Source organism: Mustela lutreola, chromosome 16, assembly GCF_030435805.1.
Source record: "Mustela lutreola isolate mMusLut2 chromosome 16, mMusLut2.pri, whole genome shotgun sequence".
NCBI lineage: Eukaryota > Metazoa > Chordata > Mammalia > Carnivora > Mustelidae > Mustela > Mustela lutreola.
This window is the reverse complement of record NC_081305.1, coordinates 1699579-1726306: the sequence shown is the minus strand read 5'-3', so window position 1 is coordinate 1726306 and position 26728 is coordinate 1699579. Positions and strand designations below refer to the sequence as shown.

At 55.8% G+C, this 26728-nt stretch overlaps 1 protein-coding gene across 4 annotated transcripts in view; it reads right to left on the bottom strand.

The window, feature by feature from the left end:
- The window catches only part of KLHDC4 (kelch domain containing 4), a 44870-nt gene extending 24357 nt beyond the window's left edge, over positions 1 to 20513 (bottom strand). The window contains exons 1-5 of one of the 4 annotated variants that reach the window (XM_059150779.1): positions 20341 to 20513; positions 17229 to 17320; positions 12943 to 13021; positions 11943 to 12041; positions 1629 to 1765 (exon numbers count right to left, since the gene is read on the bottom strand). In XM_059150779.1, coding sequence (XP_059006762.1) covers positions 1629 to 1765; positions 11943 to 12041; positions 12943 to 13021; positions 17229 to 17320; positions 20341 to 20439 — 506 coding nt within the window. In that variant the 5' untranslated portion in view covers positions 20440 to 20513. Of the gene's footprint in view, positions 1 to 1628; positions 1766 to 11942; positions 12042 to 12942; positions 13022 to 17228; positions 17321 to 18679; positions 18823 to 20340 lie in introns of those variants that run through there. The other 3 variants (XM_059150780.1, XM_059150781.1, XM_059150782.1) reach the window with 3 other exon arrangements.
- Positions 20514 to 26728: the final 6215 nt, after the last annotated feature.

The following is a 26728-nucleotide window of genomic DNA, read 5'->3' as shown; positions in this document are numbered from 1 at the left end:
GCAAGGGTGGCTGTCCCGGGCTGGCTGGGAGACAGTGGCCACAGCAAGCCCCTCAAAGGGCACATCCCCGAGTGGCCATGTGTCCCTAGTGCCCCGGCTTCCGTGCTCCACACCCACAGCACACGCCGCAGAAGCAGGCAGGGCTGAAGGCCACGAGAAACCGCGCGCCCGGTAAAGCAGTTGAGCACGGCCCCGCAGCCGCCAGCAGCCCCGGCCCCGCGGAGCCCGCCAAGGGGGCCGCATTCTCTCGTGGAGCTGAGCACTGCCGCTCACCCGCCCAAGAATTATGGACAAAAAGCTACTCAAACTGATAAAAAAGTGAAGAAAATATCGTGAATCAATTCCCCAAAGACGGACAGACGAGCGGTAAGTTAACAACTGAGCCCGGCACGAGGAACACGGGCGGGCGCCCTGGGCCTGAAGACGCTTTCAACTGAGGACAAATGACCAGGTTCCACATGTGCACGACAAAACCACTTTCGATTGAACGTGCCTGAACCCTGTGCCCGCCGAGGCGATGAACGTCTCTCAGAGTGAGCGAGGGACCAGAAAGGACATCAGCCCTCGGCAGCGCTCACAAGGCTCCCCAGTTCCCACTTCGGTAAGCTGAACTCGAACCCCTGCAGCGGCTGCGCTGAGCCGGGGCCACACGCGCCCTCCTCGCACACAGCAGCCTCCAGCGAGCTACCAGCCCGGGCCCGGAGCCGGTCAGAGCCGGCCTGCACAGCCCGGCGTCAGCAGCCTCCTCACACCACCCGCCGCGGCCCCTGGGGAGTGGGGCTCCCTTCCCATCGAAGTCCCAGGCCCCGAAAAGGGTGCTGCCCCGTGACTGAACTCTGCAATCCAGCCGCCTGCTCCAGCACACGAGGAAGCTCTGGTCGGAGCCTGTGACAGCGAAGACAGGGTTCGGGGACTGTGCTGTGCGTGGCCCCAGCCACGGGGCACATGACCCCCGACACTGAAGAATAAAGCCAACGAACCCTACTTTCCATCTATCGTCCTGCGGTCGTTCTGCCGACGTGCAGCTCTGAGCGGCGGAGCGTGCGGTCCAGATGCGACAAAGCCATCACCAGTGTCCCCGACGGGGCAGAACTACACCAGCAACCACGGTGGAGCCTGGTTCACTGAGGAGCACAAGGACGTGCTCTCCCCGTCCTCTCCCCTCTTCCCAGCTCCGCTAGTCTCGGTCCACCAGACCGAAGACCAGTCCCTCGTAGGGACGACCACGGTCCACTGCCAGCAAGCGGACACCCAGCGCTGCCTCCGAGGGGATCCACAGATGTCCCGGGAGGGGGACGGCATTCCAGACGCTGCACGTAGGTGCCACTGAGGGACGACAGGAGAGCAAGCAGGGACACCGGGCTGTCCCAGCGAGCCCAGCGACGCCTTCAACAAAGTCAGTGGTCAGGGAGCGATCGCCGGGCCGGGCTTCTCCGAGAAGGGTCTAGAGAAAAAGGCGAGCTCTTGCCTGCCTTCCGGCACCAGCGAGACTGGCCGCTCGCGGCTCTGCACTCCTGCTCCTCGGAACCCCGGACTTCCAAGAGCTGGAGCAGCATCCCCGTGAACGCAGGATGCCGGTGCAGGACCGGAGCCAGGCCGGAGGTCAAGCTCACTGCCCAGTACCTTACCTTACTTGCTCCCAGGTCTTGGTGGCTAAGTGCAGCACCCAGAGATCCTTGTAGTGGTAGAACTGTTCTCCGTCGGGAGAAGCAAACTCCCCTCCAAATATCCACAGCTGTCCTCCGCCCTGAGGAAGCACCACAGCCTGGAGAAGAGAGAGAGAGGTCAGGGCCGCCATGCGGCGCTCAGCTGGGTCCGCGTCCCGGGACGCCGCAGGGCAGCACACACGGTGGCCGCAGCCAGCACCCATGCTCAGCGATCATCTTCCCCAGTCTGAGGGAAGAGGCCTCAAAAATCCCGCATTCGGCAGATCCTCCGCAGTCCGACACCCACCGCACGTCCCGGAATTCCCAGGAGGCAGACGGACGCAGGCCAGCCCCAGCCCCGTTCCAGCGGACCCAGCAGCGTCAGACACTCGCAAGGGCTCTACCACGAGCAGACAGAGCGCCTTCTTCTTCTCAAATACGGAGACTAAAGCTGCTGGGCTGCGCACAAACCCCTTCTCCAGCTGCGTGGGACGAGCATCTTCCACCCCACGGACAAACCAAACACCCGCGTGGGACGCCCACCGCTTCCCGCCACGTACCTCCAGGGACAGACACACAACAGCAAAGGCAAGCGAAAACGGGGCCAACGGTGCCCTTGGGGCCGCACATCCCGGAGGCTCGGCAGCCGCAGAGCCGAGGGCCCGGGAGAGGACGGAGCGAGGGAGCAAGTGTGACACCACACCTGACGCCTGACGAGGGCGTACTTCCAAGTGTCACTGGGCTGGGGCGTCTGGGCGGCTCCATCGGGGAGCGTCTGCCTGCGGCTAGAGTCGTGGTGCTGGGGTGCTGGGATGGAGCCCCGCACCGGCTCCCTGCTTCTCCCTCTCCCCGCTTCTGCTCCTTCTCTCTCTCTCTCTCTCTCTCTCTCCCCCCACCTGCTTTCTCTCAAATAAATAAATAAAATCTTTAAAAAAAAAAAAAAAAAAAAGGGGTGGTTGGGCTTAGCAGAATATCCAAGCTGTCAGAGCAGTGGTCCCCGGGCCTGCCTCATACACCCACGCGCCCAGCTGAGGGGGGAGCAGAGTGAGGACGGGAACTCCAGGGCTCAGGTCACTCACATGCCCGAGGTCACCACCTCAATGACGACGAAGAATACCCAGCACCCACGAAATACCAGCAGGAAAGCACACACTCGGGCCACAGCAGACCTGAACCACCGTCCTGGGCACCCCACGAGAGCGGAAAAAGCAAGTCAAATCATGTAACTAGAAAGCATGTGTCAAAGCAAGTCCACGCCTTCAGGTTTTCCAGAAAAGGGACTCTACCGTGGAAGGGCATGTGCTCCCGGCAGCTAAAGTAAGAGCGAACGCCACTCCCCGGAAAACGACCCACACAGACGCAAACGCACACCGGTTCGGAGGGTTTTAAAGGCGGTCTCTGGACGGCGTGGTGCAGGGCTTCCGAGCTCTGGGCTGGTGTGCTGGCGAGGGAGCAGACCGCTCTCTGAACACAAGCTTCGGTGCAGACGGACACGTGCTACGAGTGACACCGGAAGCCCCTGCCCAGACGACCAGAACCCACACCCTCTTCTCGCCCTGGGGATACCCTGCCCCCACAGCCGCGCCTCACCTCAGAACGCCTGGCCTCTCCGGGAGTTTGCTGCAGGCCACGGGCCATCGGCCACGACCGCCTGAACCCGCGACAGCCACTTCCGTGGCCGCCCAGTGACGGGGAGTCCTGCCCCCTGGAGCTCTAGTTCGATGACACTCCACCGGAGAGACGGCGCGGTCCTAAGGACGGTGGCGACCCAGCTGACTGCAGGGTGCGGTGCACCGGTCTGCAAACAGTGTGGCCAAGGGGACAACTTCACGGAAACAGGCTGTGCACACACCCTGCAAACCTGGCCTGTGGCAGAGCAGAGGCTGGGCCGGTCTCCTGCGATCACCAACCACGGGCAGTCGGCCACGAAGTCGACACCACAGGAGCATCCGTCACACCAGGGGGGGCCCTCTGGCCTGGGAGCTCCGAAGCAGGGGCCACCGTGGCAGGCCGTGCAGCAGTGGGGGGACTAGGTCCGGAAAGAAAGCGCTCACTGGCCGGGTCGGCAGTGGCTCCCAGCAGGCTCTGTCCCCGGGCACCCCTGGGCACCCCAGAGCTCCTGCGGCAGCGCCCTGAGCCACTTCAGGACGCTGCAGAACTGTGGCCGTCACCAAGCCACTGTGGCCCTGCACTAACTCGGGAGTCCTGCGGACGCAGTCAGGGTGACACAGTACCTGTCTCCACACAGAGGACCACCCTGTGAAGAGACGAGCCCGCTTCCTCGCACTCTGAAACGCCAACGCATGTGCAGGGAAGACACTGACCATTTCCAATCATTACAGCACACGTCCTGATCCGCTGAGACCCAAATCTGACAATTTCCGGAGTTAGTGGGGTTGGCAGGCCCATCAGGCTGCACATTACAACAGCGCCTCGAGCTACCACATTACAGACAGTGCACGCCCCGCGGGTCTGACGGCTGGGCCAGCTAGCAGGAAGTACAGATGTGCAGGAACGTGTGTCTGTTTTTGTTAAGATTTTACTTATTTGAGAGAAAGAGAGAGCACACGCGCACACACGAGCGTGCAAGCACAAGCCAGGACGGTGGAGAAGCGGACACCCCGCAGAGCAGGGAGCCCGACACAGGACTTGATTTCAGGACCCGGGATCATGACCTGAACTCAAGGCAGATGCTTCACCAACTGAGCCACCAGCTGTCCCCAAGTCACGTGTTTAGACAAGAGATATGAAAATGGACAATGGACTTACTCTGCTTTTTAATTCTTTTCATTTTTTCATAATGAATCTTTATCACTTACATGGTAAGTTTTTTCAATCTACTTTTTTTTTTTTTTTAAAGATTTTATTTATTTATTTGACAGAGAGAGATCACAAGTAGGCAGAGAGACAGGCAGAGAGAGAGAGAGAGAGGAGGAAGCAGGCTCCCTGCTGAGCAGAGAGCCCGATGCGGGACTCGATCCCAGGACCCTGAGATCATGACCTGAGCTGAAGGCAGAGGCTTTAACCCACTGAGCCACCCAGGCACCCTCAATCTACTTTTTAAAAGATCTATTTGACACTGATATGAGGAGTCTGAGAAAGAGACAGAATCACAGGGGAAGGGAGGGAAAGTGAGACAAGAGGAACCCGGAGAGGGGGACCACCCATGAGACACTCTTGGTCTCGGGACGCAGACTGAGGGCTGCTGGAGGGGAGGGCGTGGGGGGAGCGGGGAGGGACTGAGGGGAGCGCGTGAGCTGTAAGACTGCTGAATCACAGACCTGGACCCCTGAAACAAGTAACACATGGTACGTTAATAAATAAATCATCGGGGCGCCTGGGTGGCTCAATGGGTCAAGCCGCTGCCTTCGGCTCAGGTCATGATCTCAGGATCCTGGGATCGAGGCCCGCATCGGGCTCTCTGCTCAGCGGGGAGCCTGCTTCCCTCTCTCTCTGCCTGCCTCTCCGACTACTTGTGATTTCTCTCTGTCAAATAAATAAATAAAATCTTTAAAAAATAAAAAAACAAAATAATAAATAATAAATAAATAAATAAATAAATAAATCATCTACTTGAGAAGGTGTGTGTGCACATGGGGCAGAGGGAAAAAATCCCACGCAGACCCCACCAAGGGCAGAGCCCAATGCGGGGCTTGATCCCATGACCCCAAGGATCAAGACCTGTGCCAAAACCAAGAGTCAAACACTTAACCGACTGAGCCAGCTAGGCGCCTCACTTTTTTCTGTCATTTTGGGGGGAAAAAAGAAGTCAAAGTCCATGCAAGTAGAGCTCGGTCTGTCATGCCGCATCCCCACTGGCCTGCAACGGCAAGCCCAGCCCAGTGGGAACCCCGGAGGCTGCACAGAGGCAGGCTCATGGTCCATGACCTCGGAGCTACATTTAAGCCGCTCCTCGAAGACTGTGGGCACCATGAGGAGAGCTCGCACACGGCCAAGAGCAGGCTACGGCTCTAACGACCCAGGTGTTAAACCCGCCCTTCTAACCCGACGGACCACCGCGCAGCGGAGCAGTCCCGCTTCCCCGACCCCATCCACAGGGGAGCACTGGACCATCCACGAAGGAGCTGTAACCAGGCAACAGGAGGGGCAGCCGTGCTCCTGAGAGTCTGCGATCGGGCGGGATGAGCACGTCGACTGCCCCTGCTGCAGGGAAAGCAGCCCCAGGACAGGTGGTCTTCCTGAGCCACGGAGACAAAAGTCACAGTTCAGTGATGCTGAGGGCTGCAGTCTGCAGGGCAGGGAGCTGGGGAGAGAGCACGCTGTGAATCCACACGGGGACCCCACTGGGGCCTTCCAACCCAAGCAGCACAGCTGCAAGGCGGGACTGCAGGCGGCCGGGCAAAGAGCTGCGGGCAAAGCTGAACGCCTGCGAACAGCCTGCGCTTACCAGGGGCTCGGGGCCCAGCCAATTCCAACCTGACAAAGCGAAATGTGTCGCTGAACACCAGGGCATTCAGTGGAGATCCTGGAAAGGCCACAGCCTGGAGCTAGGCCAGACAGAGGGAAAGCCTCGGAAGATCACGGCAATCTGCGAGTGACAGAACCGCGGGCCAGGACCGACCTCCTCCTTCACCGACAGGAGGACAAAATCCAGACGGCCAGCGGGTAGCATGCGCCCGTCTACCCAGCTGCTGCCGCGCGCCAGCAGCACCCTCTGGTGTCTGACCGGCAGCTGACCACAACATTCCTAGGAGGAAAACGAAACCCCTTAGAAGAAAAGTCAGAGCAGAAAGAGGCCCAGAAGCGAGATGAGAACACGAGGACGCAGAGCAGGTGCAAACACGCAGGGACTTACAGGAAAAATGAACAGAACAGACAGACATGGGAAAGGTCATCAAAACCAAACACCCTCGGTGGAAAACACCATTTGTGAAAGAAAGACTGCGCAGGTTCAGGGCACATCCACTGGGAAGGGCAATAAACACGACCCAAAATGAAGCCAAAAAGAAAAAGGCTGCCGGAAGGCACAGACTCACTGACTACTGGACAACACGAAGCAGCCTAACGTACACCTCGCCGGGCCCCCAGAACACCACGAGGGACCTCAAAACCCAGCTGCTAAAACGCCAACAGCAAAGAGAAAATCTTTCAAGCAGACTTAGAGGAGGAAACAGACACGTTAGATACGGGAGAGCAAAGATAAAAATGACCAGTAACCTCTCATTGGAGCAGTGGAAGCCAGAAAACGGAACATCTCTCATCTCTAGCACGCATATCGTGTAAAACCAAAGTAAAACCAGACATTTCCACTTAGAAATAAAGCTGAAGGGTGCCTGGGCGGCTCAGTGGGTTAAGCCTCTGCCTTCGGCTCAGGTCCTCAGCGGGGAGCCTGCTTCCCCCCCCCTCTCTCCACCTGCCTCTCTGCGGGCTTGTGATCTCTGTCAAATAAATGGAATCTTAAAAAAAGAAAAACACATAAACATTTAGACAAACGTATAAATGAAGAGAAACAAATCAGTGAGCCCCTGTCAGGGAAAGAGGAACAAGTATAAGAAATTCTGAACTAAACACAGCTTCTGTTTGGGCTCCAGGGTTGAGATTCTTAGTCACACAAAACTTTCTCCACCTTTTAAGAATGATTTCAAAACTCCTACATGAGAAGTACTAGGCAATCACCTTCCTACCAACCTCAAACCAGACCCAGCCTTCAAAGACTAGAACCTAACACAACCCCAGTCATCCGAAAAAAGGAGGAAATTCAAGTCAAAGAAAAGCAGCAGAGGGCATGTGGCGAGAACGCGCTCACACACGCAGGCCCCGCGCTGCCGGCTCCCTCCAGCACACGCAGCCCCTGGAGAGAAGCCCTTCCGGGGCACCAGATACAGACAAAGCAGGATAAATTCTACATCTGCACTTCCTGCTCAACTACTCTTTTTGAGGTTCTTAAGAAAAAAGATAATAAAGAAAATCTCCCTTCACTTGCCACCCCTAGAGATGAAGAAAACGGGTCTTAGGGCAAAGTAAATTCATCTTCCCTTTTTCCCTCTTCTGGGAAAGAAAAGAAGTCTGCGCAGTGCCCGTCGGGAGGCGCTCCGGTGCGTTCCTGATGCTGCTGAAACTGAACCGTCTTAACAGGGTTTTCTACGGGCGACTCGTGTGCACGCCTGCACCGAGACGCACAGCAAGGACGTCACACGACTGCACAAATACACCCTCCACCAGGCGTGCTTACGAGTCCCGTCGCTTCAAGTAACCTGCCCCACGCGGACATGTCTAATCGACGGTGAGGAAAAACCACCCACAGCTCTGTATCAAAGCAACTAGGGGAAAACCAAAACAGAAAAGTTTCTTGTCTACGGAAAGAGGAAGGAGCAAAGTGGCTCGTTCGGGAGTTCGCGACAGGATCTTAAAACTCCCGCCCAGAAGTTTCAGTTTCGTCCAAGTCAAATTTCCAATCTCTTTCTATTTCGTAACTGTTGAGTGAGTGACAGGGAAACTGCTTCAGAAGGGGTCTAATCCAGGTCACGATCTGTGCCACATGTCTCCAAAACTGATTCTCGTGAGGGTCACTGCCAGTTAAAGCTGTCCGCAGAATTAACACGCCGGACTCTAAAATGTCCCGTAGCAGAAGAAAAAAACGTATTTCCCAGAAGACAGCCATAAAAGGCACATTCACGTCAAAACATAACACAAAAGTAATACGTTCAGGACCCAGTAAGGAAATCTTCCAGAGTTTACGTTTTGAAACGAAGTCCAGCACTAACGAAATGACCTCCTGTGGTATCCTCAGATACGGAGTCCTCTTATGGAAGACATCGAGGCAGAGGCCGGACCACCGGGCAGCTCCTCAGGACAGGCCCGGCCGGCCGGCACGCCCGCACACACACACCGCGGCCCGGAAGGAACTGCTGAAACCATCACCCGGGCCTCATGAAGACAAAGCTGGGCCTGCTGACAGCGGACGGCACGGCACCCTGCTCCGGGGGCGAGGCTAGGCCGGCCTTGCCCGCACCTCGCTCTGACCTGTCCCATGAGGCCTGCTTATTGCTGCAGATCTGGAATGAAGTCATGTCGGGAAAACCCCAAACTCCCCAGTCTCCCTCCAAATGCCAAAAACAAGCCCATCAGAATCCGAAGGATCAGACTCCGAATGGACGTTACAGCAGCTTCAGCTTCGTGAAAGCGCGAGTCCAAAAAACACACGACGCCCTCGGGATCACAGTAACACGAGACATGGGGCGTCACCATCAGGAAAGGCAAATTGTTCTTTTCTGTCGCCATATCCCAGCCCCGGAAGGGTGCCTCGCATGTGAAAGATGCCTCCTGCTTCCTGAGGGAGCAAGCCGGGACCCCCGCATGCCCGCTCACCCCGTCGGAGACGCCACTACTCACACGGAGGCCGACACTTTCTGCAGCTCCGGGCGCCACCGTGACTTCTGCCGTCTCAGGAGAAAGGCCTCCCGTGCATCACCCTCTCTCCAGAAATTACCTGCTGCTCACTGAGGCGCAAGGCTGATGTTTTAACCGTCACCGTCTGCTACTTTAGGCAAGAACACCTCGTGTTTCGTGTACGACTTTGGCAGAAACCAGCCAGGGACCAAGAAGACATGATTTCACGACCGCCACCTCCCTGCCGTCTGTCCCCACAGTTCTCAGTGGTCCCTCCTGCTGGCGGTGGCGGCCTCACGATCTAGGCAGAGCCGGGTGGACGCGCCCTCCCCTCCTCCAGGGAACGGGGTGCCGAGGGGTGAGCTACTGAAGCCTGCACACGTCCGGCCGCACACCCAGCAGCGCCACAGCCCTTTCCTGCCTCTGTGATCTCACAGAAAAGTCATGTAAACTCTCCAATTACACACTGAAGTCCACCTCACCCCGCAGAACTCCAGAAGCAGCAGAGAAAGAAGAGTGCGCATGCGGCCTTCCTCCCCGCACACCCCGCCACCGTGAGAAAGAAGATTAAGAACGTGGCCGCTGACATCACACTGAACGCACTGGTCAGAAGGAAGGTTCTAGGTCTCAGAATTCAATGTTGTAGAACTTGGACTGTAATGACCTTCAGGCCAAAGACTTTACAACCAATGTTCTGTTTCCTGTGGCTCTACTTCACTGGGAAATTCGGAGAGAACAGCAAACCAACCTTCACTACAAAGACATTATTTAGTCCCAGACTAGCAAAGTTTTCCCAAGGCAGGCACGTGAATCAGAGCCTGCCCCGTACTCCGGCAAAGTCACTGCATTTAAAAATCACAAAGGCTTTTACACTAATTCTTCAAGAATGCAGTTAGTAACTGTGGTTAAAACAGCTAAGAGGGGCGCCTGTGTGGCTCAGTGGGTTAAGCCTCTGCCTTTGGCTCAGGTCTTGATCTCAGGGTCCTGGGATGGAGTCCCGCATCAGGCTCTCTGCTCAGTGGGGAGCCTGCTTCCCTCTCTCTCTCTCTGCCTGCCTCTCTGCCTACTTGTGAGCGCTCTGTCAAATAAATAAATAAAATCTTTTTTTAAAAAAATTAAATAAATAAATAAATAAATAAAATAAAATAAAACAGCTAAGAAAACAAACGCAAAAGCAGCCCGAGCCCACATCACATCCTGCGGGCCAGAGAGGGACTGCTCCATGAGAATGTGAGCGCTCTGCGGGTTCAGGACTGCACGGTGGTACGTGGGAGGGCTGGGGACATGGAGAGACCACGGCTGGGACAGGACAGGACTTGTCCTCAGCCTGCAGGCCTGGGGCAGATCACACGTTCTCAAGAACTGAGGGTCTCTGGCAAACAGATCAAACTTCAACATCCGTGACCTAGGGGTACCTGGGGACTGTCAGTTAAGCATCTGCCTTTGCCTTAGGTCATGGTCCCAGGGTTCTGGGATCAAGTTCTGCATTAGGCTCCCTGCTTGGCGGGGAGCCTGCTTCTCCCTCCGCCTGCCGCTCCCCTGCTTGGCCTCTCTCTCTCTCTCTCTGCCAAATAAATAAAAGCTTTAAAAGAAAAAAAATGCATTATTTATTAAAACCCAAGCTTACGGGGCGCCTGGGTGGCTCAGTGGTTAAGCCGCTGCCTTCGGCTCGGGTCATGATCTCAGGGTCCTGGGATCGAGCCCCACATCAGGCTCTCTGCTCAGCGGGGAGCCTGCTTCCCTCTCTCTCTCTGCCTGCCTCTCTGCCTGCTTGTGATCTCTCTCTGTCAAATAAATAAATAAAATCTTTTAAAATAAATAAATAAATAAATAAAACTTTGAGACAGACAATTGACCATCAGTTTGGGCGCCTGGGTGGCTCAGTGGGTTAAGCCGCTGCCTTCGGCTCAGGTCATGATCTCAGGGTCCTGGGATCGAGTCCCACATCGGGCTCTCTGCTCAGCGGGGAGCCTGCTTCCCTCTCTCTCTCTCTCTCTGCCAGTCTCTCTACCTACCTGTGATCTCTCTCTGTCAAATAAATAAATAAAATCTTTAAAAAAAAAAAAATAAAAATAAAATAAAATAAAAAAATAAAAAATAAATAAAACCCAAGCTTACGAAGATCTGACGGCTAAACCTGCAAGTACACCCTTCTTTTCCACAAGACGAACCAGTCCAAACGCCTCCCGGTCTCGGGTGCAGCTCAGGCAGCCAAGTCCTCTTCTCAGAACCGGTTTCAGACCTGCGGGTGCCCGTGAGCTAAGAACCCGATAAAGGATCCCCACGTGCCGCGGGGGGATGCTTCCCTCGCACCAAGGCAGGCTCGCACAACCTTCTCTCTCCAGGTTGAAAACACATCACTTGTTCCAATTATTCCCTGCACCCTGACACTGGTCCAAGTCCGGACTTAGGACAGTAACAGAGCAGACCAAGGGCCCTTGCTCGTGGAGTTACAGAACCGGACAGCAGCAGCTCTGGCAGAGCTCCCCGGGGTGAGCAGAAACCAGTGACAACAAGCTGACATCAGCCGCTTCGTGATCTCTGGTTACGATTCGCTCCTTAGCAACGACGTCAGAACACTCGGTTTCTCCCGAGGAACTCCTCTCTCTGACCACCAGGTCTGGGGCCTGCGGGAGCCTCTCACTCCGACGGAGGATGGGCGTGCTGCCACGTGGCTGCGGTGTGCTGGGCACCACACGAGGAAGACCGACCGGGCCTCTTTCCCACGCTATTCGACCGCCTGGAGACGGTGCTCGACACCATCTCGTAAGTGAACACGCTGAAGAGCAGAAGCTTCTCAACGCATCCAAACGGGGACAGCAAGCGCACCCACGTGTCAGCCCCCACCCTTCCGAACCAGGCCGCGTGTCGTCCGCCAACCCCACGCGCACAGAACACAAGGCTCCCAGGCAAGGAAGAAGGCAGAGCGTCAGCACGGACACGTACCTGGTGCGCACAGCGTCTCGGAGGTGGGTTGGGGATCTCCACTCGGGTCCAGGCGTCCTTCCTGATGTTGTAGGTGTACAGGTCGTTATACATAAACGTCTGCCAAAGGAAGAGGGACTCTGTGTCATCCGTGAAGCCTCCAACCAAGCAACAGTAAGTGGAAAGCGGGACCTCAATCACCAGCTTTCCCCAGGAAACACGTTTCCTAATGCCACGTAAATCCCACCAGTGCGGGAAGCCTGCGGCTGGGCCCCCTGCGTCCCTGGGATAATGACAGCCACGCCCAGCAGTCCCTACAGTACCCAGATCCTTTGCTGTCCCGCAAGTCACCTCTCAGAGTCCAGCCTGGCTCTTAAAGGCGTGAGAGTTCGGAGCTCTGAACTCCGCGTGGAGTTCAGGCTCACAGGGATCCTCGCGCGGAGGAAGCCAACCCACGTTCTCCTAATGCTTCCTACGCGATTCCGAAACGCTGGCCTCTCTGGCCCGCTCAGAAACGAAGCTGAGCTCGTCACTCTACCGCACTCTCCTCCACTTTCCCAAACAACTCTGAGCCCCATCACGTGCTCACGAATCATCAACCCAAAGGGGCAGAAGAGCAGCAACTCTGAAGCTCACGGGAGGAGCCCGGCGACCTCTCAAGGACAAGGTCACGAGCCGGTCCTGCAGGCTCAGGACATGGGACCAGTGCAAATCTGCTATCACCGCTTTAAACTAATTTTACTCAAAACGAGACCCGTGGGACGCCTGGGTGGCTCAGTTGGTTAAGCAGCTGCCTTCGGCTCAGGTCATGATCCCAGCGTCCTGGGATCGAGTCCCACATCGGGCTCCTTGCTCTGCAGGGAGCCTGCTTCTCCCTCTGACTCTGCCTTCCACTCTGTCTGCCTATGCTCGCTCTTGCTCGCTCTCTCTGACAAATAAATAAAATCTTAAAAAAAAAAAAAAAAAAACGAGACCCGTGAAAATTTGAGGAGGAAAGAAAAAAATATAATATATACTTTACTTTTTGGCCATTGAAATATTCACCTCCGAAAAGGATTAACTCATCTTTCTCGGGATGAGCCGAGAGGGAGGCATGTAACCTGCAAGAGACAGAGGCAGCAGTTCACCACACACTCCGGCCCGTGGCCCCCAGCCCAGAGCCGCCTCCCTTCCGCCAGAGGCCGCATCACCTCCCCAGACTCCTGTGCAACACAAGCCTGGCAACGGGAACGGAAACTAAGGCCCCCATCCCTTAAAATCAACGTCGCGGCCACAGTACGAGGGGGCCCCCGAGCTGAGTGACTCACACAGCTTTTGGGTGAAAACCATCAAGCAGTGAGGAGTCCAGGTGCCCCTAAGGTACGTGCCGAGTTTCCCACAGCTGACCCGTTCCACGGGCCCGTCCTCTTAAGTCACAATCAAAACTGTTTGTCAGGACACCTGGGTAGCTCAGTTGTTAAGCATCTGCCTTCAGCTCGGGTCATGATCTCAGGGTTGTGAGATCGAGCCCTGTGCTCCGTGTGGAGTCTGTCTGAGATTCTCTCTCTCCCCCTGCCCCTCCCCTTGCTCATGCTCTCTCTCTGTAAAATAAATAAATCACTTTTTTTTAAAGATTTTATTCACTTATGACAGAGAGAGACCACAAGAGAGGGAACACAAGCACGGGGGAGCTGGAGAGGGAGAAACAGGCTTCCCACTGAGCAGGGAGGGCTTGATCCCAGCACTCTGGGATCATGACCGGGGCTGATGGCAGACGCCTAATGACTGAGCCATCCAGGCACCCTGATCAATCTTTAAAAAAAAAGGGGGGGGGGGGGGGACTACGCTGTGGAGTACAGTCTGACAGTTAAAAACACAGAATGAGGGGCGCCTGGGTGGCTCAGTGGGGTAAGCTGCTGCCTTCGGCTCAGGTCATGATCTCTGGGTCCTGGGATCGAGTCCCGCATCGGGCTCTCTGCTCAGCAGGGAGCCTGCTTCCTCCTCTCTCTCTCTCTCTCTCTGCCTGTCTCTCTGCCTACTTGTGATCTCTCTCTGTCAAATAAATAAATAAATAAATAAAAACCCGATTTAAAAAAAAAATAAATAAAATAAAAACACAGAATGAGCACATGACCCAGCAATTCCACTGCCGGGTGTGTACAGAAAAAACCTGCAAACACGAACGGAGCAGAAGCCCGCAGGCCAAGTTCAGTACAGCGTGCCCGTCCGTCCGTCCGTCAGCAGTCCATCAACACCCGGGCGTGCTCCATCTGTACAGCGGGACACGACTCAGTCTTAAAAAGGAACAGAGTTCAGATTCACACTACAACAGCATGAACCTTGAGGACGTTACGTGAAGGGAAAGAGGCCAGACACAAAAGGAGGGCCACTGTGTGACTCCGTGACTCCACGTCTATCAGAAACTGGGACGTCAGGCTCCCGGGGGCCGAGAGGAGGGGCCTCGGGAGAGACATCCCCGGGTCCAGAGCATCGGGAGTGTTAGGAATCCCAGAGACTGCACGGTTAAAAATGGATGAGATGGAAAATTCTATGTTAGATATATTTTACCACAATTTTTTCTTAATTTCAAAAAAAAAAATCTGTTTCTCAAAGTTTTTTTTTTAGATTATTTATTTATTTGACAGAGAGAGATCACAAGTAGGCAGAGAGGCAGGCAGAGAGAGAGGGGAGGAAGCAGGCTCCCCTCGGAGCAGAGAACCCAATGCAGGGCTTGATCCCAGGACCCTGAGATCATGACCTGAGCCAAAGGCAGAGGCTTTAACCCACGGAGCTCCCCAGGCACCCCATGTTTCCCAAAGTTATTTAACCCCAAATCTTTTTTCCCTTAACACCTATTAAAATTTTCTACGTAAAATTAACAAGCACAGCTGGTAACAGTAATCCGAGTGAGGGCCAGAGCCCCCACAGGTGCCCGCAGGGTCCCTGCCCCCCCACAGCAGGCCACGCCGCCCCCTCAGCCCTGCACCTGCCCCGCTGCTGCTCCTGGGTTACGGCCCTCGCTTCCGCAGTCCACTCCCTCGCCGCCAATACGCAGGGACACGTGCACTCACAACACCCAGTCATGTTCACGGCTTTTCCCAGAACGTGACGGAGGAGGAGAAGGGACGTGACCGCGGTGACTGACTGAAAAGTCTCACTCTACCCCAGCTCCGTCACAAACAACTCCCGGCTGACACGGAAGCACCAAGGTTCCTAATTATATCCTAACACTAAACCTGGCTTTTTAGGCACATTACCTCAGGAAAAGTTTTTAAAGGTCAGCAAAAGGCGGGAGAGGGGCCGGTTCACATTCAGAATGGCTTCCCTCGGGGATGCCGTAGGTACGAAGCCTTCACCATGTCACGGACTGGCCCGCCTTCGCCACTCCGAGGACGGCGTGCGTCGACCACGCGGTAGTGCTGTGTGGCCCCGGGGTAAGAAGCCGAACACAGGAAGAGTGCGCCCCGCTCCCTGACGCTGCTCTTCGCTGAAGACAGGGACACCGCACAACTCGGGGCGCTGCTGGACAGCACTGCGTCCCCTCGTTCTGCACATGGGCCACCAAGTCGTCCCCCCACCTCTGGACAGGGGAGACTAACCCCAGAGGCACGACCGGCAGCTCCCTCCGGATGTGCTGGACCCTGGGCCTCCACTTGGGCTGGTGGCAGCTCTAGGAAAATTCATCTCATTTCTTTTTTTTTTTTAAGATTTTATTTATTACAAAGAGAGCGTGAGTAAGAGAGAGCACGAGAGAGTAGAAGGTCAGAGGGAGAAGCAGACTCCCCACGGAGCTGGGCGCCCGATGCGGGGCTCGATCCTCCAAGGATCACCACCTGAGCCGAAGGCAGTCGCTTAACCGACTGAGCCACCCAGGTGCCTCAAGATTAATCTCATTTCTGACAACAATACTAGTGAGATTAATTTTTATCCTGAGAGAACGGAAGCAAATCATTTCTCAACCAAACCAAATAGTCTTGTGTGCTTGTGAAGTTAATGTTTTTCCCCTTCTCTTAAGAACGTGGTATCTTGGGCGCCTGGGTGGCTCAGTGGGTTAAGCCGCTGCCTTCAGCTCAGGTCACGATCTCAGGGTCCTGGGATCGAGTCCCGCATCGGGCTCTCTGCTCAGCGGGGAGCCTGCTTCCTCCTCTCTCTCTCTGCCTGCCTCTCTGCCTACTTGTGATCTCTGTCTGTCAAATAAATAAATAAACTCTTTAAAAAAAAAAAAAAAAAAAAAAAAAAGAACGTGGTATCTTTTCTAGGGTTTGGCCTTTCCTGATTCCTGACTCACCACGTTCCGGGTTTTCCCTGCTAGCGTGTCAGTAGCAAATATGAGAATTACAGGCCCTGAATCCACTTGTAACAGAGCAGCAGCTCAGAAGCCAGGAGGACAGGAATTGACACCAAAGAGTAAGAAAGAGGAAAACCAAAGCTCATTCTGGCTCATTCCAAGTATGTGAAATCCTGCAGAAGACTCTCGAGTTCTCCACATAATTTATAAATTCATTTGAAGGGGCGCCTGGGTGGCTCAGTGGGTTAAAGCCTCTGCCTTCAGCTCAGGTCGTGATCTCAGGGTCCTGGGATCAAGCCCAGATTCGGGCTCTCTGCTCCGCGGGGAGCCTGCTTCCCCCCTCTCTCTCTGCCTGCCTCTGCCTACTTGTGATCTTTCTCTCTGTCAAATAAATAAATAAAATCTTTAAAGAAAATTTCATTTGAAATGGCTTATACACGCTTTTGTTCGAAAATCACACCTGTCATTACGAACAAACAGCAACAAGAGACTATGCCTGTGACACTTCTGAAACGTTTCAAGGAACCTAAGAGTTCGCTGGGGCAACACTCCCGTGCAAGACTGTGACCAATTGGACAGCTCTCGAGTGGCGTTCCCTGCAGAGCAGCCAAGGGGGAACCCCGTTTCTGTGTTTCCTGTGACAACAGAGCTGAAAAGCCTCACTCCCATTCTTCAGGAGGAAAGTGAAAAACTGTGTTATAGGAACTTGTCTGAAAGGGGAACAGGTTTTAATGAGGAAAACATACCACGTGCCTGGTTATTTATGGGAAACATGCTCCCAGGGCGCTTGGAGGGGCTCAGTCATTAAGCGGCTGCCTTCAGCTCAGGTGACGATCAAGCCCCCTGTTGTCAGGCTGCCCGCTGGGTGGTTCTGCCTCTCCCACTCCCACTCCCCCCTGCTTGTGTTCCCTCTCTCACTGTGTCTCTCTGTCAAATAAATAAATAAAATCTTTAATAAAGAAAACATGGTGCCAATTTAAAGTGACTTTCCAATATAGGCAAGAAATCTATCAGCTGCTTGAAGAGTCCTGCCAACATACCTTGGTGAAGGCGGGGGGCATGGTGTCTCCACGATCTGAGTCTTTGCGGCATCCAGTGTCTGGAAATGGGCGATCAGAGCTTCAAGGTCTTCCTGTAGACAGACAAGTAGTCACACCTGAGACGTGGTTTTAAACTTGGCGCCAACCTGCCAGCCCTGTCTGACCCGCCCAGGGTCCAGTCACATCTGGGGATGAGAACACGCGCCCCCATATCAGGGACACAGACTCTGACACCTGCAAAAACACTCAGAGCTTGACCCTACAGGCAACTTTCTCGGAAGCCCAGAGAGAGGCACACACTGCGTGTACCACCTCATTCCAAACCCCAGCGTCCCCACCAAGGGCCTCCCATTCAGACAAGCCCTCCCCGACTTCTGCCAACACTTTCAACCGCTTCTCACACGGCCACGCCTGGCCACCCCGCCGCACGCGCTGCTGGCTGCAGAGCAGCGTCTGAGAGGTCCCTGCTTACTTACTCACTTTGTCCTCACCTCCCTCCCACCAAAGTGATAAAAGGTGAGCCCCAAGCAAGACTGTCTGCCGAGAGCCGTGCCTGCATGGCGAGCGTGCAGCAGCCGGCAGCCGCAGCCGAGCTGGGTACGAAGGGCTCCGCTCCTACAGCTGCCGGAGCAGATTTAGAAGGGAAGACGCCAATCTACCTGCCCAGCAGGACGGCACCAAAACCTGGCCTTCCTATTCCCAGTCGAGTCCTACCCCTGCATCTGCCAGTGACCACACACGCGAGCAACATGTGACCCGTGCATCATGGGAAAGCTCCCTTCCGTCCTCACGCTCTTCTTCAACGCTCTCCTACCCTCGCTCACGCAGGGATCCACATGTCCCCGCCTCCTCCTGCCCTGCTTCTCTCTCTCTCCAAACCCCAGCCCTCGTGCCCCAGTTCCAGCTTCCACAATGTCCTTCCTGAACCTAAAAACCATCCTGCCCATTTCATCTCCCACCCCACCTCCTGGCTCCAAGCTGCACAGGCTGCCTTAGCTCCTTTTTTTTTTTTTTTTTTTTTTTTTAAATTTATTTGACAGACAGAGATCACAAGTAGGCAGAGAGGCAGGCAGAGAGAGAGGAGGAAGCAGGCTTCCTGCTGAGCAGGGAGCCCGACGCGGGGCTCGATCCCAGGACTCTGGGATCATGACCTGAGCCGAAAGCAGAGGCTTTAACCCACTGAGCCACCCAGGTGCCCCTGCCTTAGTTCCTTTCATCAAAACGCCACGTTCCTCAGCCTGAATAGCCGCCTGCAGCCCTCCGCCTCCCCTGTGTGTACCCATGAGCCCCGAGGAAGCACCCACTTTCTGGGACAGAGGGCGCCTTACTCTCACGCATTTCCTTATACTCTTACGGCACGTAAACACACCCCCAAGCAACAGGTATGAATTATCGTTTCACACGTTTCAACTTCACATAGCCGGCATCGGAGTGTGAATTTGCCTGCAAACCTGCTATGTGGCTCGATGCTGCTGAGTGAAGTCGGACGCCCAGACTCCTCTCCTGTTCACCGCGGCAGAGGTTCTGCTGCAGCTCAGCTTCTCCACTCATCCTGCTGCTGCTGAACATGTGGGTCAAATCCAACGGTTTGTTTTCACAAAACTACCGTGGTCATTTTTGTGAAATGTTTTTGTGTAGCTGGAAGTTTCTCCAAGGTAAGCCTTCAAGTGCGTAACTGCTTCGTGGCAGCTCACTCTTCTCGATAGGGACAAAATAGGGTCCAAAACGGCTCTGCCAATTTTCACCCTCACGGCGGTCTTCAAAAGCACCCACTATCCTGCCACTTCTATGTGAGCAGATGCCTGAAGGCTCTCCTATCGACCACCACATCCCCCATGCAAAACCGCTGCCTCGAGCCGGCAGGACAAGCTACTGACCCACTGGGACGTTACGGAGAGCTGGCCGAAGGGACCACCCGTCGGGAGTCCCGTTACTCCAGAGTGCCTGGCCCAGTGTCCTTCATAAAGAGACTACCTTCAACACGCACAGCGTGGAAGCGGGAGCAATGTGTGTGACACCCAAGTGAAGTTGTCACCAGGTTCACGAGTTCTGTGGGAGGCAGAATTCCCAGCTGTCCCCAAGATGCTCCCCTCAGGCCCCAGCCAGGAAACGACGGGGCACACACTCGTGATGAGATTACCTATGTGACACAACTGACTTTAAGAAAGGGAGAATATTGGGGCTGGGGGGCTCAGTGGGTTGAGCCGCTGCCTTCGGCTCAGGTCATGATCTCAGGGTCCTGGGATGGAGCCCCGCATCGGGCTCTCTGCTCAGCGGGGAGCCTGCTTCCTCCTCTCTCTGCCTGCCTCTCTGCCTGCTTGTGATCTCTCTGTCTGTCCAATAAATAAATAATCTCTAAAGGTGCCCCGCAACCTATCTTCCCCACGCAGGCCCGTGTGGTCCCCCGTGAGGCACGGAGACGCGGAGGCTGCACCGACAGTCAGGCTCCTCCGAGGCCTTCCAGCCAGCTGCGGCGGAGAGGAGGTGCAAACCCAGGCCTGGGGCTGCCCGGCCGGTGCAGGCGACCTACGAGGAACCGTCCGCCGAGCGCGGCGGAGGCGGAAGGAAAAGCCGACCCCGTTACTGCACAGACCGGGAGACGCAGACAGGAGCGGCTCTGAAGAAGGGGCGGCGCGGAGTCGGAGCTGGGACCCGGGGACACCTGGTCGCACGGCCGCTGGGCGCCGCGTCCCCGCTGAGTCGCCGCCGAGTCCCGCCGTCCGCCCGCGCGCCCCAGCTGCCGCGCCCGCTCGCGGTGCGGACCGGAGCCCGGGCCGTCGGAAAGCACCGCCACAGGGAGCGGGGCGCTGAGCTCAGCCCGGCCGCTCCGCAGACCCGGCCGGGGCAGGACGCCGAGACCGGGAGAGACGGAAAGGAGACGGCGCGGGAGAGGCGCGGCGGCGGTCGCGGCACCCGGCGGCGGTCGCGGCACCCGGCGGCACGCGCCCCCGGAAGCCCGCGGCTCGGGCGGCAGGGCGGCTCGCCCACCCCCTCTCGAGGGAGGGGGACGGAGGCCCGGAGGCTGCGACCCTCGCCGCAGACCGCGCGGCGCCTCCCGGCCGAGGGGAGCCCGACGGGACCCGGGACCCCGGCGGCGGGCGCGCGGAGTCACCTCCTCCTTCCGCGAGCGCTTCGACACCTTCTTCTCCATCTTGGCGGCGGTCTTCTCGGCCCCGCGGCCCTTCTTCTCCTTCTTGCCCTTCCTGCCCATCGCGCCGGTCCGCGGTGGTACCGGGACTCCCCGAGCGGCGGGCGGCGCAGCGCGGCGCGCCGGAAGTACGCGCTCGCCGGGCCGGCGCGCGGAGACGCGTCACTTCCGCCCCGCCCGCGCGCGCTTCCGGCCGGCGGGCCGGCACTCACGTGGCCGCGGGCGGTGGAGATCCCGGAAGGGCAACGCGGGAGCGCGGCGCGGGCTCTGGAGGCGCGGTCACCGGAAGCGCCGGCCGCCGGGGGTCCGCGGGGGAGGGCGCCGGCCGCCGCCGAGTCCCCCCTGCTCCGGGCTGTTCCCCGCGGGCCCCGAGGCGGCCGGCGCTTCCGGTGACCGCGCCTCCTGCGTTCCCCCGGACGGCGCCCGCCCCTCGCCCGCGCAGCTCGCCCGCCCCTCCGCCGCGGCCCGCGGAACGACCGTGCCCTCCGGGCTGGCCGGGAGCCCCGCGCCGTGCAGGGAGCGCGGGAGGCGCGGCGGGGTCCGGCCGCCTGCAGGAGGCTCGCGGGCGCGGGCGGAGGACACGCGGGCGCGGGGGAGCAGCCGCGGGGAGTCGCGGTCGCCGTCTCCTGCCCGCGGCGTGGCCCTGGGAGCGCCGCGGCCCCGGGGCGCCCTCGCTCGGGTCGGGGTCCGGGGGTCGAGCCCCCGTCGGGCTCTGTGCGGGGTCCGGGCGGCGGCGTCCCCCTGCCGGCTTGTATCGGTCCGTCCGAGCGCCGGGGAGACGCCGGGGGGAGCGCGCCCGACCCTCTCCTGCTGTCCTGAGACTGAGCGACCTGGAGGCGACACGCTTGCGGCCGAGTGGCCCTTGCGTCGCGGAGCGTTTGTGGGACTTTCGTTCCCGCGGGGCTCCGGGGGCCTGAGGAGGGGCGCGCGGTCGCCCTTGGAACTCAGGAGCGTCCGGTAGATGCAGGGTTAACGCTTTGTCACCCGAGAGCGTCGCGGAGCGAGTTGGAGCTCCCGGGGGTTCGGTGGTTTACGGGCGGCTGAGACTCGTTACCCGGAGAGAAGCCGGAACGCTTGAAAGGAGACCAGAACCCCGAAATAGGAAGATTAACTACGCGGTCCTGCTTCAGAAATCGCGTTTTTGAAACTTTGATGGGTTCTCGTAACAACGAGATGGTGAACTGTTACAGTGTAGCTTCTCCTGCGGTCAGGCGCCCTCTGCGGCCGGGACCCCGGAGAGAAGAAAGGCCGGAGCCGGACGCGGGCCGCAAATAATCCGTGTGCCTGGGAGACTGTCCCACGTGTGGTGTGGATGGTGCGGTTCTGTGCCTGTTTACCAGCCCTCCTCCTGCGCAGCATTCTTGGGAGAATCAAGCAAAATAACAAAAAAAGCTTAGAAAAGTTTAGCAAAATGCAAACTTGGGAAATTCCTGTGCTGTGAAGTCATGAATTTGAGCGGCGGCAGAGCACGTCAGGTAGGGTAACAATGTCAGCGTCCGCAGAAACATTGTATCAAAACACAAGACCCGCCCCTGGCTTCCAGCAGCTTTTTTCTAGCAAGACAGATCAACGTGTGATACATGTGATGTTGCCCCTCAGATGCTTTTTTGAAACAAAGCGAGGACCGAGGAGGGACCTGGGAAGGAGAGGAAAGGAAGGGAAATAGGGAAATCAAACCACTGTTTCACACATTCATCTCGCGATGGGGACATCCAAGGGGAAAAACCGGCCAGTGTCGTTGCCGCGTTGGAAATTTTGCTTTGAAAGCAAAATTCTCTCCTCTTTGGAGTTAAAGTGTGGTGTTTAATTTCCAAATGTTTGGGGACCTTTTTGTTTTTGTTTTGTTTTGTTTTGTTTTAATTTATTTCACTTACCTGAAATCTCTAAGAGGTTAGAGCTCTCGCTCTCCCTTTTAAATGCTGCTTCAGGTGCATCTTACAGATTTTAATATGCTCTGTTTTGATTTTTCATTCTGTTCAAGATACTTCCTAACTTCCTTTTGAATTCTTCTCATATCCCCAGGTTACTTAGAAATGTGCTCTTTCGTTTCCAGATATTTGGAGATTTTCTGAAGATCTTTCTGAAAAGTTTTTGTTTTTCCTCTAAACTGCTTGTATGATTTCATCTTCATTCTGATTGCCTGTAGTTTCATTAAGGTACATTTGGATGTTAATTTCTTTTTATTTATCGTGTTTGGGGTTCAGTAGGCTTCCCGAAGCTAGGGATGGCTCTGCCATTTTCAGAGAATGCAGTTCTGTCTCTCACTGCTCTTCTGGAGCCCTAATCAACCACATGACATCTCAGTCTCTGTTGCAGTTCTCTTAACTAATCTTCCCCACTTTCCATTTGTTTGTCTCTCCGTGCTGCATTCTGGATAATTCTTTCTGATTTGTGTACTAGTCCGTGGGCTCTTTGCCCAGCTCCATCCAATGTCTTTCTGACAGCCCAGGCAGTGAGAATTTAGGCTGAAAGTCCAAGGAAGGGCCGGGATGTAGTTCCAGTACCCCAGGATCTTTCCTTCTCACCCTGCTCAGCACCAAGGTGATGTCCTTGTGGCCCCCAAAGTACCAGAGGGCGGTGTTGCTTCTGCTCTACCCTCGCCTTCAGATGCAACCCTTAGGGCCTGAGCTTCATCGGAGACCCTCTAACCCTTCTGGATCCCACCTGGGCAGCCTCGGACTTCATGACATTTTTCCTTGCCCTTTGAGGCTGTCAGAACCAAAGTCAAACACGGCAACACTTGCTCATGCCTGGAAGCAAAAGCCATTCACAGAACCTAGTTTCTACCCAGGTTTTTTGTTGTTCTTTCTGTTGGGTTCCAATCGGGTGGTGCTCTACTTGTCAGCTCTGAAGTGTCTTTAAGAAACACATTACAACTGATCCAGCATTTTTAGTCGCTTTGAAGGGGAAGGTTGGTTCACATAACCCCGTCTCCCGTGTTACAGCCTCGCTTCCTTTTTTTAAATGGTACTTTTCAGTATGTAATTAACACATACTAATTTTTGAAATTAGGAAAACACAGGTGTAAGAACCAAACATCGAAGTCGCCCACGGGCTTCCCTCCCACATGAAGCGCACTCTGCATCCGTGGACTTTCCTATTGACTGACGGTCAGCAAGGGTCTGCGTTGTCTTTCCCTCACCCGCTTAGCTCCTGTGTGCGAGACCTCCACTCTTGCTTCTCCCCTGTCTTCTTTATCACTGGATCTCAGAGCATCACATAAAGATCTAGAACGTCCATAAGTCGTTAGATGTAGACACTGGGGAGAAGGAAACACGGAAACCTGGACGATAGCACAGAAAATGGAACAGAAGACGGCAACCGTGCTGGGTGTGGTCAGTGCAAGCTTGGAAGCAACTTGAACATCACATGGGCAGCAGTGGGTTGGCGAGCAGGCTGCAGTAAAGCCCGTGTGTGTCACCCACGTGAGCCTATAAGTTCCCATCCATTCTGTGGCGAGTGTGTCCCATCAGCCGACCCAGACACACAGCCCAGAGTCCGCTTTCCTGAACACAGTAGTCAGAAGTGGCAGACAAGAGAAAATGCAGTCAGAAAAACTGTGCCAATCTGTCCCTAGTGATATATTTGATTTTTAAGAAGGTAAAACTCCTTTGCCAAATAGTTGGAGACACTGATGATTCCTAAAGGAATTTGATTTCTTAAAATCCCGGTAAAAAAAAAAATTTAAAAATCCCGGTAATATCACTATGCTGAGCGTCCGGCCCTTGAATCCCAGGAACCAGCTGTTTCCAAGCTCGCTCACCTCGTAGGCAGCGACTTCTACCAAGGTATCCCCTTACATTCCAGCTGCCTGGCTAGTAAGTCCAATCACACCCACTAAAACCTCCCTGCTCTCAAGAAGGGCTTTTTCTGTCATTGTTCATCCACATGGCTCTGATCTCAGGCCATCTGGCAGAGGCAGGTGTTAACCCTTTACGGAAGCATGGTTGTGAAAACTGCATTCGGGGGACAGAACTCACCACATCCTCCTTCCCTTGTCCACACTAGTGAATGATGCAATTCGTAGAAAACATGTGCAATTAAAGAAAGGCCTTCTCCATCAGAGACTCTGGACTGGCGAATTGGTGTCGTCTTGCCCAGTTGCTCAATGACATGCCAGGAATAACAGTATCTGATTTCCTGGGAAGTCAGGATTTTCCCACCATCGTACTTCCTCCAATGGTCCTGAGAAGTCACTAGAAACCCACTGTGAGAATCCCCCACGCGCTGTAGCTCTCCTCCTCTAGATCTGAATCTCCCTCCTGCCTTGTCCTGTTCACTTTCCTCTCCCCAGATGGCAAGGTCACACTCTTAGTTAAATGTTCACGAACTGAGTAAACGGTGAGTGCATCAAGTCCCGTCGTGACGGACAAGGGCTGCGGAAAGCATTGTCCAGCTCAGGCAGACGAGGGGAGGATCTCAGGGGTCCAACGTTCCAGAATAGCAAGCCGCAGTACACACCGATCATCTCTTCCCGAAGAGTAAGAAGGACACATGTTGGGAACTCGGGTGAGGTGCGGGTGGGGGTTTAGGAAAGTCCAGCAGAGGAACATGGGGTCACTGATGAATTCACAGTTGCTAGAATGAGAGAGAAGCCCACAAAACTACTGAGTTTTGAGTAGAATGCAAATCCCGTCTTCCCTGTGAATGGACTCTGCGTGAGGCTTGATGGTCTCCAAGCCTCCGAGAGAGCTCTGCCGTCCGCTCTCCGAACCAGGCCTCTCGCTTCCCCTCCTCCCTTGCTCCCCTCCTTCCCTGTCGACGTTTTGCCCAGTGGGAGAAGGAAGGCCTTAGAGGGGAATTTAGCAGCAACAGGAGACGGTTAGTGCTGAAAACAAACACACCAATTACTCCTCCCCGAAAATGGGTGGAAGCAGATCCAAGGCAAAACCCTAATGCCAGTGACATCTGTGTGAAGCCATATGAGGTCCTCACGCTCGCGCTCTGCCCCGGGGACCCTCCCATGAGGGCCTCCGCTCCGGGCCCCTTGCTTCCCCTCCAAGCGGGTCCCAGGTCTTAGGCTCTCAGTGTCCTGTCTCGACAAAGACACAGTTAGTTCAGGACTTTATACATAATGAAGACTGCCCCCACGTCCTCGGGGAAATGCAAAGTGAACCGAGGAGACCCCATCACAACAGCCCGCATGCAGAACACAGCCAACACCCAATGCGGGCAGGGATGCCGAGCCCCCTTTGCGTGCAGCGATGCAGCTAATGTTACTATCCCCAGTACGTTCAAAAACAAGGGGCCGGCCTGTATGACCAGGGCTGGGAGTCAGGTACAGCAGGTGGGGGTACCGCAGGTGGGGGTACCGCAGGTGGGGGGGGCTCAGCCGCCACTGCCAGGCTCTGGAAAGTAGGGTCAGGGGACACACTCCCAGCGCAGGCTCCCAGGGCTGGCACGCGAGGCTCTTGATGTCATTACAAGCTGCTCGCTGATGGGTTGTTACTCATGCGTCTTAAAGGTTGCTTCCCGGCAGGCAAAGCCCAGTCCCGGATTCAGCTGAGGTTTCCAGACAAGGAAACGCCCGCCACCAGGCTGCGCGGCCAGCAGGGGGCGAAGACGACCCCTCCAGGGGAAAAACCGGCTCTGCCCGCAGGCGCTGGGGCCGCGCTCACATTGATTTCTATTTAATAAATGTAGGGACGGGCGGTGGGGCGTGTCACTCTTGATCTCAGAGTGGGGAGTTCAAGCCCCATGTTGGGCGTAGCGATTACTTAAAAATAAAACTTAAAATGTATATATTTAATAAACACAATAAGAAAAAAGAGATATAAAAACTAGCAAAGAAAAAAAAAGCATGCCCTCACTTTAAAATTACCCGGGACTGGGACACCTGGGTGGCTCCGTCAGTGAAGCGGCTGCCTTCAGGTCATGATCCCGGGGTCCTGGAATCGAGCCAGCCATCTGGCTCCCTGCTGGGAGCTTCCCCCACCTCCTTCCCTTCCCCCTCACACCCCCCACCGTGTGCCCGCATTTGCCTGCTCTCTCCCAAACAAATAAAATATAAAATGAAACAAAATAACCAGGGATTATGAGAACTGGGCAGCTTGGTCTCTGCCCCACCCCTCCCCATTTCTGACCCTTGTCCCTGCCCAGCCCCCCGGCCCCAGCTCCCACAGGGAAGTCCCAGGGGTGTGCATTTGCTGCCCCAGCGTTCTTGACAGTGGAAGCTGGGGTGTCTCATTTCCTCTCGACCTCAGATCATGCTGGTCTGTGACCCCCAGGGCCATTGCTCAGAGACAACCTGACCCTGTTTTGGGCCAAGGTCGTGGGCAAAAAGGGTGGAGGGACAGGACGTCAGCGCAGGTAGAGCAGCAGCAGCAGATAGGGCTTCCTTGGAGATGATGAG